General features: G+C 43.4%; 2 protein-coding genes across 9 annotated transcripts in view; both read right to left on the bottom strand.

Moving 5' to 3' along the window:
- CR1 (complement C3b/C4b receptor 1 (Knops blood group)) overlaps nucleotides 1-8,894 on the bottom strand; it is a 69,170-nt gene extending 60,276 nt beyond the window's left edge. For all 4 annotated transcript variants that reach the window (XM_070396648.1, XM_070396646.1, XM_070396647.1 and 1 more), the window contains exons 1-3: nucleotides 8,692-8,894; nucleotides 3,862-4,038; nucleotides 3,152-3,251 (exon numbers count right to left, since the gene is read on the bottom strand). In XM_070396648.1, the coding sequence (XP_070252749.1) occupies nucleotides 3,152-3,251; nucleotides 3,862-4,038; nucleotides 8,692-8,809 (395 nt within the window). In that variant the 5' untranslated portion in view covers nucleotides 8,810-8,894. The remainder of the gene's footprint in view (nucleotides 1-3,151; nucleotides 3,252-3,861; nucleotides 4,039-8,691) is intronic.
- Nucleotides 8,895-14,739: 5,845 nt separating this feature from the next.
- CR2 (complement C3d receptor 2) overlaps nucleotides 14,740-16,384 on the bottom strand; it is a 31,665-nt gene continuing 30,020 nt past the window's right edge. For all 5 annotated transcript variants that reach the window (XM_070396654.1, XM_070396653.1, XM_070396652.1 and 2 more), the window contains one exon: nucleotides 14,740-15,817. The gene's annotated coding sequence lies outside the window, so the exon portion shown is untranslated. The remainder of the gene's footprint in view (nucleotides 15,818-16,384) is intronic.

Genomic DNA, 16,384 nt, shown 5'->3' on the forward strand with positions numbered 1-16,384 from the left:
AGATTAACCAAAAATCTTATATGCATACTAGAGGCCCCGTGCATGGATTCATGCACTGGTGGGGTCCCTCAACCTGGCCTGCAGGGATCGGGCCGAAACTGGGTCTCTGACTTTTCCCGAGGGGCCCCAGATTGCAAGATGGAGTAGGCAAGGCTGAGGGACCCCCACCGATGCCTGACTGGGCCTCTAGTGTGTGTGTGTGTATATATATATATATATGTGTGTGTGTATGCTGCTAAATGTATAGATAGACAGATAGATAGATAGATAGATAGATAGACAGATAGATATAGCAGCACAAGCTTTATTCAAACAGCAAAATAAGCCAATCAGAGATCAATGTAAAGTGTGACAGCAGTGGATGTCATTTAGTTGTTGGGTAGATTCTGTCTTCCTTTTGTTTTAGTTCCAATGAAAGCTCAGTCTTCTGAGCCTTGTAATGCCATTCTGGTCTGCTTCATTCTTCTGGCTCCGCTAAATTCTGGATGTATCCCTGCTGCCGGTGGGAGTGAAGGTGCTTTGCTGGGCTGCCTGATGTCACTAGATAGGGAATGGGGGATGTCCAACCCTCGAGATGGAGAATAAACTCTCTGGCCTGTTCTCTGGCTTTCTGGTGAGGATGAGCTTCCCACTTCATATGTGTTGGTGCCAACAGGAGAAGGAGACATTTATCTAGAGTCTAGACTGTCTCTCAAGAGGACCGGGAGACATGGGCATGGGAGGTTTCTCTGAGAAACCACCCAGAATAATCTGCTACGGACACAGCTGTTGGTAGAGTAGGCGTGGAGTGGACCTACCCTTTTATATGACTCTCCCTAGATCCACTTGCTCAAAGCATTTTATTTGGGGGCAGTTCTAGGGAGCTGTTACCCTGGGGAGTGGGCACCATTTGGCATTTTATTCTCTTCCTCACTTGTCTTTCTATTCCTGCTTCTCTGCAGTAACAAGCAACTTCTTCCCTTTGCCTTGCACAGGACAGCCTCTTAGGAGTTGTAGGAGTTTCGCCTTCTGAAGCCACAATGTCTATCCTAGGAAGAATTCTAGTGAAAACATTTTTACGGCCGAAACTGGTTTGGCTCAGTGGATAGAACGTCGGCCTGCGGACTGAGAGGTCCCAGGTTCGATTCTGGTCAAGGGCATGTACCTTGGTTGCGGGCACATCCCCAGTGGGGAATGTGCAGGAGGCAGCTGATCGATGTTTCTCTCTCATCGATGTTTCTAACTCTCTATCTTTCTCCCTTCCTCTCTGTAAAAAATTAATAAAATATATTTAAAAAAAATAAAAACAAAAACATTTTTACGTCTTGTAGTGTATGTATGTATTTATGTATGTATGTCTCTTCATTTTATAAATGTGACTAATAATAATTTCAGTTGGAAATAATATTTAAAATTTTTTAACACACCGGGGTAACAGCGATTAAAAATACATGTGCCCCTGGGGCGGGGGGGGCGGGGGGGCTGGAGGAGGTCAATGGGGGGAGAGGGGGAAGGGGACATATGTAATACTTTCAACAATAAAGAATTATTTTTTAAAAATTTAAGCCCTAGCTGGTTTGGTTCAGTGGATAAAGCACCGGCCAATGGACTGAAGGATCCCGGGTTCAATTCTGGTCAAGGGCACATGCCCAGGTTGTGGGCTCAATCCCCAGTAGGGGCCATGCAGGAGGCAGCCGGTCAATGATTCTCTCATCATTGATGTTTCTCTCTCTCTCCTTGTCCCTTCCTCTCTGAAATCAATAAAAATGTGGGTTTTTTTAAATTTAAAAAGTATATATACCATTTAGTGTTGAGTGTTAGGAAAAAAAATACTTCTATTCCATTGCTGGTATTTCCTTCTTTCAGATCAAACCAAAAATCTTAGAGTCACCCATACTCCTTTTTTTAAATTTCAACTCAATATCTGGCCCATTCAGAAATTTTGCTGGATAGATCCCCAGTGCGGGGCATGCAGGAGTCAGCTGATCAATGGTTCTCTCTCATCATTGATGTTTCTCTCTCTCTCTCCCCCTCTCCCTTCCTCTCTGAAATAAAAAAAAAATACATATTTTAAAAATACGTATACTGATTAGGATGATGCATGGGAGGAGATAAAAAAGAAACTCCAGCCCTGGCTGGTTTGGCTCAGTAGATAGAGTGTCAGCCTGGGGACTGAAGGGTCCCAGGTTCGGTCCAGTCAGGGGCACATGCCTGGGTTGGGGGCTTGGGCCCCAATGGGGGGGGTGTGCAGGAGGCAGCCAATCAATGATTATCTCTCATCATTGATGTTTCTCTCTCTCTCTCCCTCCTCCTTCCTCTCTGAAATCAATAAAAATATTTTTTAATTAAAAAAAAAGAAACTCCAGGGAATGAAAAACATAAAATTCAGAATGGTGCTTACTTCTGGAGACGTTCTGGAGCTGGAGGAACGAGAATTGGGAAGGGCACACAGGAGGCCCCAAAGGTATTAGTAATATTTCTTAAGGTGAGTAGTTTATACACTGGAGCTCATTTTATTGTTACCACTATGTTAAGTGTTCACATATATTATTTTGTATGTATTATAAGTGAGCAAAAAAGCAAAGCAAAAGTGAAGTATAAGGTGAAGCAGTCCCCCTACTTCTTTCCTAAATGGGTGCCTCCCCAAAGGATAGGCCAAGAAGATGTCCCCAGGGTGATGCTTGCACTGTGAGCACTTCTGGAGAGGAGCTATCACAATTCAGATCGGCCCATTCCTCACACCTGCTCCATCCTCCCAAACAAATCACTCCCACTTCCCCCTGAATCCACCATCCCCAGCTCTTGGTGCTTTGAGGAGAGAATATATTTGTGGGTCAACTAGTGTTTGTTCCTTTTGCTTCTTTAGAGAGCTGGTCCTCCCCATTCAATGAATGCTTCACCTGGTTTTATGTGCATTAATTTGGTGTACAACAGGCACCCCCCAACCCATTTTCTAGATTTTTTTCCTATTTTTGAAATATATGCTTAATCATTTCAAGGGTATTTAAATGCCTGTATTGAAGCTACCACCTCCACTTAGAAATCCTATTGGTTTGTTTTAACGGGTAGGTAGTTTGACTCTCCTCTCTAATACTATTGTTTAGAAATTGCTGTTACAATTTTTGAACTGTCACCTCCCCTCACCACCCCACAAATGCTACTGCAAACTCACCCTTCATTACAAGAATAATTAATAATTGATCCAAACTTGGCTTCTCCAGTTATTTCCATTTTGCCATTTGTGGGTTCGGAAGGAGTGCCACATGATTTACCTATGGGAAAGAAGCAGAATTTTGGGACTGGGTGTAGAAATCCTTGAACTTCTCTTAGTAAAGACCCAACCTGGCAGCAGCTTACTGAAGAACATTTGTAGTTCTACAGGTTTTGCCACATTGGGGAATTTCACAACACTGTCTCAAAATCAGCCACCTACTAAGCACCACTTTCAAAAAGACCTCCCCTCCAGTTCTATCTAATCCTCACCTCATGCCTCCCAGGAAAATGTAACCTTTATTTGTTACCAAAGTGTTTACTCTGTGATTCAACCAGAGTAAAGATCTGAGTCTGGGCTTTTGTTCTTACTTGCACTTCTTTTTCCTTTCCTGAGTCATTCACCAGTTTCAGTTGTGAAAATGGCAGATGCCTAGTGAATGGAGATTTCCCTCAATCATGCCCTATAATGACAGTTTCTTATGAAATGAAGTTTTAATGAAGGTGCCAGGAACTCAAAGCAGTAGGAAGATATGACCTCTCTTGGTCCTCAGGTCCTAATTAGGCAGACTTACAAGTCATAGATGTTTTCATTCCCAAATCTGAACAATTGCACCAGTTCTTATGGATGTTTCACTGAGACAGAGGAGTTCTCAGTCCAGAGTTACTTACGTGTACAGCTTCCAGGGCTTGACCAGACCGAGTCTTTTAGGCAGGTGATAGAGAAACCTCTCCCCTGGTAACCAGGGCGGCATTTATACTTCAAAGATGTCCCAATGGGAAACTCAACCTCATCAGTCCATCTTGTGGGCATGGCAGATGCAAAATATGGCGGGGCTTGACATTGACCTGAAGACCAAGATCACAGGGACATCAGGGTCAATGAGGGAACTTCTATTCCACCTCCTCTTTTTCTCCAATATGTTTCATAGATGTGATTGAAGAAGAAAATGAACACTTTAATGCTGGTAAAAGGATTGTTCCCTTAGCAGCAACTTTAGAAAAGAGCTTTTTAAAACAGCATCTATCCATTTTAAAAGTGCCTGCTATTTTGAAGGCAATTAAGGTATATCTATATCTATATATATTTATATCTAATCTATATCTATTTTAGCTATATCTATATATCTAATCTATCTGTTCTTTCACTGAAGGAAAAACTAATTCATAGCTTCACATTTTATCCATCAGAAAGTGCCTGGGCTCTGGCTTTCTTTACCCCATCCTCTTGCGTAATAAGCAGCACGCATGCGTTTCACCATGTATCTTCATTTGCAGTTGACCACCCAGACCTAGCAGCACAACAGTTTCTTCTCTGGCCTTCAGTAGTGGTCACAACTATTAAACGATGTTGCCAAGTCAATACATCAGCACAGGAAAATTCAGCACATGTTTTGCAGACCAAACTCAACAACTAAACTTTGTGAGGGCCTATATTTTATAATGCACATCTTGAATTAAATATTAGACTCATTTACTTCTTAAGATGTAAAGGTTTAAGTTAAACTAATAAAAATACCATGTAGACTTAAACAATCCTATGTAATAAAAGCTAATATGCAGATCGACTGAACAGCAGAACAACTGGTAGCTATGATGCTCACTGACCACCAGGGGGTAGATGCTCAACACAGGAGCTGCCCCATGGTGGTCAATGTACTTCCACAGGGGTAGTCCTGCTCAGCCAGAAGCCCTGAGCTGGGTTCATGGCTGGTGAATGCAGCGGTGGTCGCAGGAGCCTCTCCCGCCTCCGCAACAATGCTAAGGATATCCGACTACCGCCTTAGGCCCAGACTGTGAGAGGGATGTGTGACTGCCGGCACTGGGGATCGGTCCTAAGCCATCAGTTGGACATCCCTCGAGGGCTCCCAGACTGTGAGAGGGCTCAGGCCAGGCTGAGGGACCCCACCAAATGCATGAATTTCATGCACTGGGCCTCTAGTATGTAATAAAGAAGAAATAGCTATTGGAAAAGTATTTTACATTACAAATAGGTTCTGTTCTGTTTTGATTAATCTTCTATTTCTTTCCACACACCTTATTACTTAATTTAAATAACGGAGGGTAGATTGTTCAATTTTATTAGGCTGTAAGCAATCAACTTTTGGATTTATTGATTTGTACTTATTTTTATTTTACCTTTTAAAAAATTTTATTGAGCCTATTTGCTGAGTTTAAAAATAAATTTCTTAAGATGGTAACTTAGATTTTTTTATTTTCAGCTTTACATAATTTGTGAAACAAGCATTCGTATTATTATTTTATTCTGAGCATAGACTTAGCTGTATTCTCAAAGTTTTGATGTACCATATTTTCAGGTTTTTGAGTTTCTTAACTTTATTAAACTTATTGGCGTGTCATTGGTTAATGAAATTATATATGTTTCCAGTGTACAAATGCATATTTTCAGTTCAAAGTATTTGTTAATGGCCATTGTGATTTCTTCATTGACCCATGGCTTATGTAGCAATATTTTGCATAATTTATAAACATTTGAGGAAATTTTAAGCTGTAGATTTATTATGAAGTTTTGAAATTGATTGACACTTGTATGTCTCAGCATATAGTCAACTGATGTAACTGTATCAGATGTATTTTTTTAAGGTGTGTCTGTGGTAGTGGGTATAGTGTTTTGGATATGCCAGTGAGGCCCAATTAACAATTAATCATGTTTGCTAAACTCTTCTAGATACTTTATATTACATCTAGATTTATATTACATATAAATAGAAATTTAAAGAAATAGGATAGAGATTAAATAAACATTATAAATGCTTTACTAATCATAATATAATATGATCATTAACTAACATTTAAACAGACAAAAATACAGTTAGAGTGAGTTTCTCTCTTGGTAATGATGGATAAAGCTATCTATTGCTAGTTTCTTGATACTTTCTACATTTTTGCCTTTATCAACCTTTGGTCAGTTGTGATGAGATTGACAGTGTTTCTCCGACAAAGAGCTTGTATATGAGTTTGTGTGTCTGTGTGTGGGGGAGTGGTTGTCAGGTATGCTGTTTTCTTACTTCCTTGAGTTCACCTTATTAGAATTATTTCACTCAGTGTTTCTATGCAACACAATTCTGAAGTTGCTTGTCCAATGGTGAAGATTACAGTAGGTAAAACTAGGCAATGGACACCATACACACCTTCTCATCTGAGCATATACATGTAAACTGACATATGTCACAAAACACAGAAAGCGAACAGGAATGCCCCTCCTTCCTACCTTGCATCACGACACAGCAGGGGCCAAGAGTGAGAGCTGACCTGAGGCCCAGGAGAGGGCAACAGAGACTGCTTTATTGAACACTGTCATGCTTCCTTAGTGTGCTCCTTGGTATGTCAATCCAATAGCCCTGTGAATCATCCTGCACAACTGTTTTTTGGATTCCCTCCCTAAGTGCTGCTTAAGCTGTGCTCCTTCCACTCATTGAAGCTCCATTTCAGACCTCCTGTGGCTTTGAGGTTGTCTGGTGTGACTTCCTAGTCAGGGTCCCTTAGATATGCATGGGGATTTTCAGGTTCCAAAACACTATCACATACACTACCTCATGCAATTTTTGCAATATCCTTCTCAGATAACAGGATGTCAAATATGCTCATTTTCTACTCAAGGACACTGGAAGTTAGGGATGTTAATTGACTTGCTGGATCCAAGACCCCCATTTGGTATGTAGTAGACACTGGACAAACCAGAACCCGGGTCTCCCAATGAGAGATTTCATAAAACCTCACCACTCTAGGTCTGTGTGCACCCGCCTGGGAGGCATGGCTCTCTCAGACTTCTTTTCAACTCCAAAGTGCTGTGACATTGTCAGCATTCCATCAACACTTTCTTTATCTAAACTACTTTGGCAAGTAAATCACTAGTTAGCTTAGTTTACCAGTGGTCGGCAAACTCATTAGTCAACAGAGCCAAATATCAACACCACTTCTTCAAAATAGACTCGCCCAGGCAGAAAACCGACTTCTGCGCATGGGCCACAAAGTTTCAATCGCACTGTACGTGCACATCCGCATGGTATTTTGTGGAAGAGCCACACTCAAGGGGCCAAAGAGCCGCATGTGGCTCGAGAGCCGCAGTTTGCCGACCATGGGTTTAGGCTGTTTCACATTCGGAGGCTACTGTGCTGACCTTAGTAAAATAACGTGGGGGCAGTTAATAGTGTCTGAGATTGTTAACAGCGGGAACTATCACAATATTCCAGTAAGAAGGGAGCCAGATACTCACAAGGTCCACAGCCATTTCCAAGCACTGACAACAGCTGGCTTACCTCACTGGCGACGCTTCTCTTCTGAAAATAACACTTTAGGTTCTATTACATTTCCTCCCCTAACAGGTTACTTTCTGGTGTCTAAGGAGATGAAACATTAACACCAACTTTTCTGAAAACCTGGTTTTTCTTTTCCCATGAGGGAGGGCGCCATCCAAGAACGAATGTAAAGTGTCTAGTGACAGGGAGGAGCCCAGCTCAGCTGTCCAGAAGAGGCTGGGCAAACAGGAGCAGACTGTCACTCCAACTGAGATGTGGCCAGGGAGCCCCAGCAACTCAAGGTCTTTTGGGAAAGCCACAAATAAGAAGAGAAGGGCCCTCATTGAAGTTGTTTACCTAAAGTCAGAAGGAAGGAAGGAAGGAAGGGAAGGCATGACCTCAAAATTTCCATAATGGTTAGAATGGTTCTATTTTGTTCTAAACTCATGGCTAAAACGGGTCCACTTTTCCAGGGTGCCTTCTCCCGGAGGCCAGCTGCGCTGAGGGGTCTGGGGTGTCACTAGTTCTCCTAACCCCAAGTGCCCTGCTAGGGGTATGCCCTCAAGTAGCCACTCAGAGTGTGAATGTGTTGATGATGGAAGTGCTGGATTGGGGAGGGCGTGGGCTGAATACTGGCCGGACACAGGGCAGATTTCCGGGGAAAACCGCACCTCCCAGCGCTGCTGGTCCAAACACCCCCATGAACAAAGCGCAGAGCTAATGGCTGGGGAACAGAAATGAAGTGACAGGCGCTGGGTTCGATCCTTGGCATGCTTTATGCCATTTAGATGGCAGCCCCGTGAGGTAGGGCTAAGGGCTTTGCCATCTCACAGAAGAGGAAAGGGACGCAGGCAGGGCTCGTCACTTTCCCCACAGCTAAGAAGTTTCCAGGATTAGAACCCAGGCTGGTGGAATGCCCAAACCTCTTTCTGGCACTCGGATCAGCGCCCTGTCCTCACACAGCCAGTCCTGGTCAGCAGGGAAGGCAAGGACTTCATGCTGTGCCACCTTCGCATCTGCGCTCTCCCTGCGCTGGGGACGCATAAGACCCTGCAGAGGGGAACCCGATTCTACCCAGAGGCCAGAAGGGTCTGAGGACACAGAGGGGGTCGCAGAGCCCCGTGCCCTCGCCCTCTCGCAGCTGAGCCCACTGGAAACGAACCCCCAGGATGCGGGGATCCGGAGGCTGCGTCCCGGCTGGAGCCGCTCCCCACGCCCGCCCGCCCGCCCGCCCGCATCTCACCCCAGGCAGCCGGCAGCGCGAGCAGCATCAGCACCGCCAGGAGGGCTCCTCCCGAGCAGGAGAGAGAGGGCGCTGGCGGCCACGGAGGCTCGGGGCTCCTCGGAGATCGGGCTCCCATCTTCCCCGGCACCTCTAGGAACCCGATGTTCGCGGGAAGAAAATCCAAGTCACTAGAAAGCGCAGCTCAGAGGACGGAGACCACAGTCAAGGCGGTGCACCCAGGATCTGGGGAGCGCAGTTGCGGAACAAAAAGCTTTTGACCACAGCTTCCCCTTAATGGGCGGGGGAGGCCATGCCTGTTCCCAATTTGCATTGTTTCTAGCGAATTTGGCCTCCAAAGTCCACCTGCAGGTCCCGCACACCAGGATCACCGTCTCGCAGAACTTCAGCGCCTCTGTGTGCTCTGCCTGCCTGGGTGGGCAGGTCCAAGCGGTGGCTTCTCCAGCTCCACTCCCTTATGCTCCTGCCTGACTTTTGTCCTTTGCAAAAATGTGCGTGGGTAGGTCGGCTCCCTAAATGCCTGCTGTCTGTGTTGACAGTTACAGCAACCTGTGCAGGGTCCAGGGACGATGAAGAACCCATTGCTCTATGTTGAATTGAGATATACCGAGCCACTGAACGATTTTTTTTTTTTAAAGAGAGTGACTAAATCAGATTTGAATTTTTAAAATACAATTCCATCTGCCATAGGGAGTCTGGATTGGAAAGGGCAATAGTGCAGTGGTTCTCAACCTTCCTAATGCTGCGACCCTTTAATACAGTTCCTCATGTTGTGGTGATCCCCAACCATAAAATTATTTTCGTTGCTACTTCATAACTGTAATTTTGCTACTGGTATGAATCGTAATGTAAATATCTGATATGCAGGATGTACTTTCATTGTTACAAATTGAACATAATTAAAGCATAGTGATTCATCACAAAAACAATATGTAATTTTATATGTGTTTTCTGATGGTCTTAGGCGACCCCTGTGAAAGGGTCGTTCGACCCCCAAAGGGGTTGCCATCCACAGGTTGAGAACCGCTGCAATAGTGGGTGGAGAGACCAGCAAGGAGGCATTGCCATCACCGTGGGTAGTTTTGGTGGCGGCCTTGACTAGATAGAGTGGACAATTAGATGATATCGGAGGTGGAATGAACAAAACTTTTTGCATTGGATTTTGGTTACTTCCCTTCTTAAAGTTAGTGGCGAGAAAAATAAAATCAACACTTCACCCCAGGGTTCTAAATGAATGGTTTTACCATTTATTGGAATTGAAAAATAAGGGGTGGGACATATTTGGAGCATGGGGCTAAGAGTTCAAGGATGAAATGGGTGTGTGTGGTCGGCTGAATAATAGCTCCCCAAAGATGTCCATGTCCTAATTCCTAATTCCTGTGAATATGTTACCTTATGTAACAAGAGGTTCTAGATGTGATCACTTTGAGGAACTTGAGATGGGAGATTCCCCTGGGTTATTTGACTGGGTAATGTAGTCACGGGGTCCTTGTTAGAGGGAGGCAGTAGTTCAGCGTGGAGAGGGTGATGACTGAAGCAGAGATTGGATGCTGCCAAAATCCAGGAATGACAGCCAACTCTAGAAGCTGATAAAGGCAAGTCAGGAATTCTCTGCCTGCAGAAGGCACCAGTCGTGGCAACACCGTGGTTTTAGTCCTGTCAGACTCTTTTTGGACTTCTGAACAGAACTGTAAAAGAATACATCTGTGTCATTTTAACCTACAAGGTACAGGTTACAGCAGTGACAGGAAACTAATATAGAGGGGAGAGAAGGTTGATGGATCAAGGAAAAGTATAAAAGTTTTTTGTTTTTGTTTTTTTTTAACTGAGAAAGCCTTGGGTATGGGACAGATGGAGTATATTGAGGTCCTGGGGATTTGGGAATGTTCTAGGAAAAGCTTGGGAATATAGGTAGTGTGTTAATTATGAAGCTGGGTTTTCAGAATGGCCCAAGAAAAGAGCTTTTAAAAAGAAAACATTTAACATTTTTGTGTAAATCATAGATCCCTTTGCCTGTTTGGTAAAACCTATGGATCCTTTCTCAGAATTATTTTTAAACTAGAGGCCCGGTACATGACATTTGTGCACTAGGGGTGGGGTAGGGGGAGCCTCAGCCCAGCCTGTGCCCACTTGCAGTCCGGGACCCCTCAGGGGATGTCTGCCTGCTGGCTTAGTGGGGAGTGGGCCTAAGCTGGCAGGCGGACATCCCCCAAGGGGTCCTTAGCGCTGTCGCAGAGGCCGGAGAGGCTGCCATCACTGCTGCTGTGCTCGCCAGCAGTGAGCCGGCATCTGGCTGAGTGGTGTTCCCCCTGTGGGAGTGCACTGACCACCAGGGGGAAGCTCCTGCATTGAGCATCTGCCCCCTGGTGGTCAGTGTGCATCATAATGACTGGTCGTTCTGCTGTTCAGCCAATTTGCATATTAGCCTTTTATTATATAGGATGCATAAAATAAAGTACATGAGATTACAAAACAAACCAGTTATGTAGAGTCAGCTCTAGCCCTGAACCTTGGAGGTCTTTAGCCTCTGAGACAAGAACCCAAATTTCAAAATTATTAGGAACAAGAGTCAGAGTTGGAATGAGTTGAATGGAGAGTGGAGAAATTCCAAATATTAAATGCTGTAGAGGGGGAAGAGGCTTGAAAAGATATTGTAGCAGATATTTCAGTGAATGTGTGAGCTCTTTTCTCCTCCATGCAGAGCTATGACTCAAAGTGGAGCAAAGATACTCAAGGTGGAAAACTATGCTCAGTGCATTTTCACAGAGACCCACAGTCCAACAAACCTATCTAACTCAGCACACATAGCCTTAGCTCACATAAAGATTCCAGAATACTGTCTTTATTTGCTCCTGCCTACTCAAGTCTCAGCTTCTGCCCTCACTCGTTGAGAAAGGACAGTGTCCCAAATGCGAGGTATGTTTTTTATTTTCCATTACTTTCTCTTTTAAGACTCTATTGCAAGAAATATATACATTGATCATATCACTTATTGTACTTCCTTTTTAATAGGTCTAGTACCATTCTTTCAAGGCCCTCTTATCATCCTTTTAAGCTATTCTCAACAGAGAAATGGAAGAAGCAGCCACATCCTAGTAGGCTGATGACTCAATTCCTCAGTCTTACGTCACATGCTATCAGAATACACCAGTCATTACCACTTCCTGTGCATTAATCTCCTAACAACTGCTTTCTGTCCTCATTGCTTGAAAGTTTAACTTCTAGCTCACAGCAACCTTCTCCATTCTCCCTGCATTAATAGCCCTCAGTGATTTGATATTCCCAGCGATGATATTTTCAAATACCTGCCCTTTCAGGGCCTTCCTCTTCTCTGCCAAATGATCTTATCTTTCACTTTACTCTGCCACTTATGCCCATGGAAGTACCTTCGATTTTATTCTCATTGAGCTATAATACCTCCAGAATTTCAACTATTTCACTGTCCAACTACCAAAATCTATCCTTCTAGTTTGCCTGGACCCAACCATCTCTGTATTTCTCAGTACCCACAACCCGTTGATCTCACCACCATCCTTCAGTCTCAAATCCCCTTAGTGTCCTCACTTTCCGCCTTACCAGGTTAAATTACATGGTCCATCGTTGGAATCACTATCTCGCACACATCCTCAGCTTCCTTGGCCGTCTCTCACTTTAGACAAACAATAGTCCTGGTTAGAGTCAGTTCTCCATAGTTTTGCTCCTGTACCCAAGACACTGACTGTGGCTGGAGACAAACCTGTATCCAGGACGCCTCATCTGACTTTAGAGATGGCTCCTTTCAGATGGACCGCTGTGGTGCTGCTCGGCATTCCTACTGTGCCTGCCTAGTCCATTTACTCCGTCATTCCCCTCAGTGGCTCTTTCATATTTTTTATATTGACATTGAATGCAGATATCTCCTACATCATTCTCAATCTCTGTTTATACCTTTGCTGCTTTTCTTCAGAGAAAAATAGAAGCAATTGAAGAGAATTTCCACAAACTTCTTTCATCACTTCACCCCAAGACCTGTATCTTGCTTATTTAGCTTCCTTATCTCCTATTAGTATGGTTATACTGTTCACACCGTTATCTAAGGCTCACCTCCATAGCAGTATAGATCACCTGCTCTCACTTTTTCAAAAACATCACTCCAGGAATGTTCCTCTCTCTTCAGTATCACTGTTTCCCCCTTTCTAATAGAGTTTACCTTACGCCTGCAAATATGTCATTTCTCTAAAACAGCAGGCATAGTCTTTTGTTTTCCTTCTAATGGTCCTTTTGCTGGGAATACTTTTTGACCGGATATCTGTCTGCATGGTTACCTCCCTCATCTTTTGCTCAAGTGTGACCCTTTAATGAAGCCTTCATTGGCCACTATTAACCATGGCCTATCCACTGAACTTTCTCTCCTCTTTCACTGATTTAGATAATTTAAAATATTGTACTTATGTCTTTTTTAAATAGATCTGCTTATTGTCTCTCTCCTCAGTAAAATAAAGGCTACACGGGCACTGTCATTTTGCCACTGCTATATCCCATGACCTAAAACATTGCTTAGCATACCGAAGGATATACATAATTATTTGTTGGCTGTATGAGTGAAATGATTGAGAAAGCTATGGTTAACTATTTTCTTAGATACAGCAGTGGTAAAGAGAAGGGTACATCAATTCCACGCCAGCTCCAACTGTGGGTAGGCAGCTCAGGCCTTGCCATCTGCTAGTTCACTGCCCTGGCCCTAGTAAGTGGTTCAGTTGGAGATATGTGCCAGTTTTTTTTGACAAATTAGAGCTAATGAAGGGACTTTTGAAGGAGTTATTAGAGAGAAGCTCTTTGTGCTGGAATGCTAAGCTGACAAGGTGTGTGTTTGGCTTTGTCGGCAAATACTTTTCCAATTTTTAGGGAGTGTCGACCACAGAAGGAGGCCAGCATGGAAAAGCAGAACCTCGGGGTTGGGGGGTGGGAGGGGGAGGAATAGATTCCTGAGGATGTGATTTGAATGTTTTCCTGTTTTGACTGAATCAGCAGAACCTGTGATCTTTTCTGTCATGTGATGTAATAAATTTTGGTCTAAGCCAGTGGGAGACAAGATTTCTGTGACTTGGAGATGAATGGGTACTAGCTGCACCAGGTTGGCAGGTGGAAAGGAGCCAGTGATGAGAGAGGGTATAACTGATAGAGCCATGTCCTGGAAGAAACAGGGAGTGTGTGTGGTGGTGGGGCGGGGGTGGGGGGGGGGGGAGAGGACAGTGTAGTCTGTGAACGTGGTCAGTGGAATTGATGAATGGATATAGATAAGCTTAGAGGTGGAAGGAGAGGAAATTGAGAGAGATACCCTGTGATGTTTTCATCTGCTAAGTGAAAGATGGATAATAGGGATGATGATAAAAGGGAGCAGATGGCCTGAAGTGCATGAACAGATAATGTGGAGAAATGAAAATGGCACTGTGAATGAATAATATATGTTGAACAACATCTCACTTCTGGGTATATATCCAACCGATCTGAAAGCAATGTCTTCAGGAGATATTTGCTGCACACCTGTGTTCTAAGTAGTGTTATTTCCAACAGCCATGAAGTGACAACAAGCCAAATGTTCATTGACAAATAAATGGATAAACAAAATGTATATACATGCAATGATCTGTCTAGCCTGAAAAAGAAAGTACATTCTGGCACATGTTGCAATAGGGATGAACCCTGAGGACAACATGCTAAGTGAAATACATGTGTCACAAAAGGAAAATACTGTATGGTTCCACCTATATGAAGTACCTAAATTAGTTAAATTCACAGGAACAAAAAGTAAATGGTGGTTGCCAGGGACTGGAGGAAAGGGGGAATGTAGAGTTTTTGTCTAAAGGAAATAGCATTTAATTTTTATAACACCGAAAAGTTCTAGAGACCTATTGTACAACGATGTAAACATACTTAACACTTCTGAACTGTACACTTAAAGGATTCTGATGAAAAATTTTGTTATATACTTTTTACCACAATTTATAAAAAGATGCCAAACAGCGTATATAGTCAGAGAGGAGATGGAGAGAATAATTTTTGGTAGCCAGTGAGCAGGATTTTATTTTCTCAATAGATTAAATGCTGGAACAGAGACAATCAACAGCAGGCTTTAGAGAATGGCCAGAAAGAAGAGTGTGGTGATGCACGGGGGGAAGTAGATCGTTGGACAAATGTAAGAGAAATTCTTGAGGATGAGGGAATTAAATTTGTGATTTAAGACTTTGGCCAAAAAAACAAGGTGGTGGTACCTAGAATGCATGTTAAATTACAAACTCTAAAACCCTGAGTATGTCTGTATTCAGGAATTCGTTGAATCCAGAAAAATATCATCTAAGGCACATTTTTTAAAGATAAAATTTATTTTAATAACAAATGTACATACTATTAAATGACATTGTATAAGCAGTTAGAGATTCTGATAAAACTGCCTATGAAACACCCAAAGTGTAAATTGTACACCAAAATGTTACAATTAAAACTTGACTCTCTTAAAAAAAAATTGTGCAAATGAGAATTACTGAGTGATTGAGGAAAGGCAAATAAATCAATAAATTCTGCCAAAACCCCCCCCCCCAATAACCAAAGGCAATATATTGTGAGAAAAATTCAAGCCAAGTGAAGAAGTGAAATATTTCATCATATCCGAGAAGAAAACTACTATTATAGTAAACTTCCCAACAAAGTTATGCGACTCGTAACCACAGGAAATGCTTCATACTTTGCTTAATTAAAACCACTCTATAACCAAAAGAATATGGTAACTGAGAATGCTGATTAGAAAAAAAGAAGAGTCCGCATATGAAAACAGTTCACTTTAGTGCCTTCCTAGGAAAGGTGACTCCTCAGAGCTACTCGTATGTAACCGCTTATAGCCAAAGCCTGGCTCCAGGCACATCACAGGTGAGGCTTCAGAAAGTCCTTGAAGAGCAGGTGGCAGTGACACTGGGCTCCCATCTTTCTCATCAAGCAAATGTTCTTTGTGCTGCTCGAGAATAAGTGCAAATAGGAAGTTACAGCTTAAGACATCATTTCGGTGATGTGGAGCCCATACAGATAGGCTTGCTGATATTCCAATGGTTTCTTTCCAACCCGTGTTCAGCTGCATTTCAAGCACGAAGGCACACTGAAATAAGAGTTCCTGGTTAGGAGGCAGCATGAATAGCATTGGTTTGAGTCAAAGTTTAAATAATGGGAATGTTAACATTTTCTGTATAGAAAGTGCTAGAACCAATAAAGCATCAAGCCATAGTCTCATCCTCATTCATTCACACATTCATTGAATAAATACTGGTGTAATAGCTTTACTTTGGGCCTCCACAGGTTTGGATTTAGAGATCACTCTGGCCTCCCCTGTTCTCCTCAACCACATTCTTCGGACTCACCAACAGCAAATAAGCTTTTCTTGCTCCACTGCCACAGCAGTTTTTCTGTATCTTGCTTATCCATATAATAAGAGGCTAATATGCAAATAGACTGAACGGTGGAACGAACGGTCACTATGATGTGCACTGACCACCAGGGGGCAGGCGCTTAATGCAGGAGCTGCTCCCTGGTGGTCAGTGCGCTCCCACAGGGGGAGTGCCGCTCAGTCAGAAGCTGGGCTCAGGGCTGGTGAGTGCAGTGGCAGTGACAGGAGCCTCTCCTGCCTCCGCAGCAGCACTAAGGCTATCCGACTGCCAGCTTAGGCCGG

The sequence above is a fragment of the Myotis yumanensis genome, unplaced genomic scaffold, assembly GCF_028538775.1.
Source record: "Myotis yumanensis isolate MYYU_CA2020_CCGP unplaced genomic scaffold, mMyoYum1.0.hap1 SCAF_17, whole genome shotgun sequence".
Lineage (NCBI taxonomy): Eukaryota > Metazoa > Chordata > Mammalia > Chiroptera > Vespertilionidae > Myotis > Myotis yumanensis.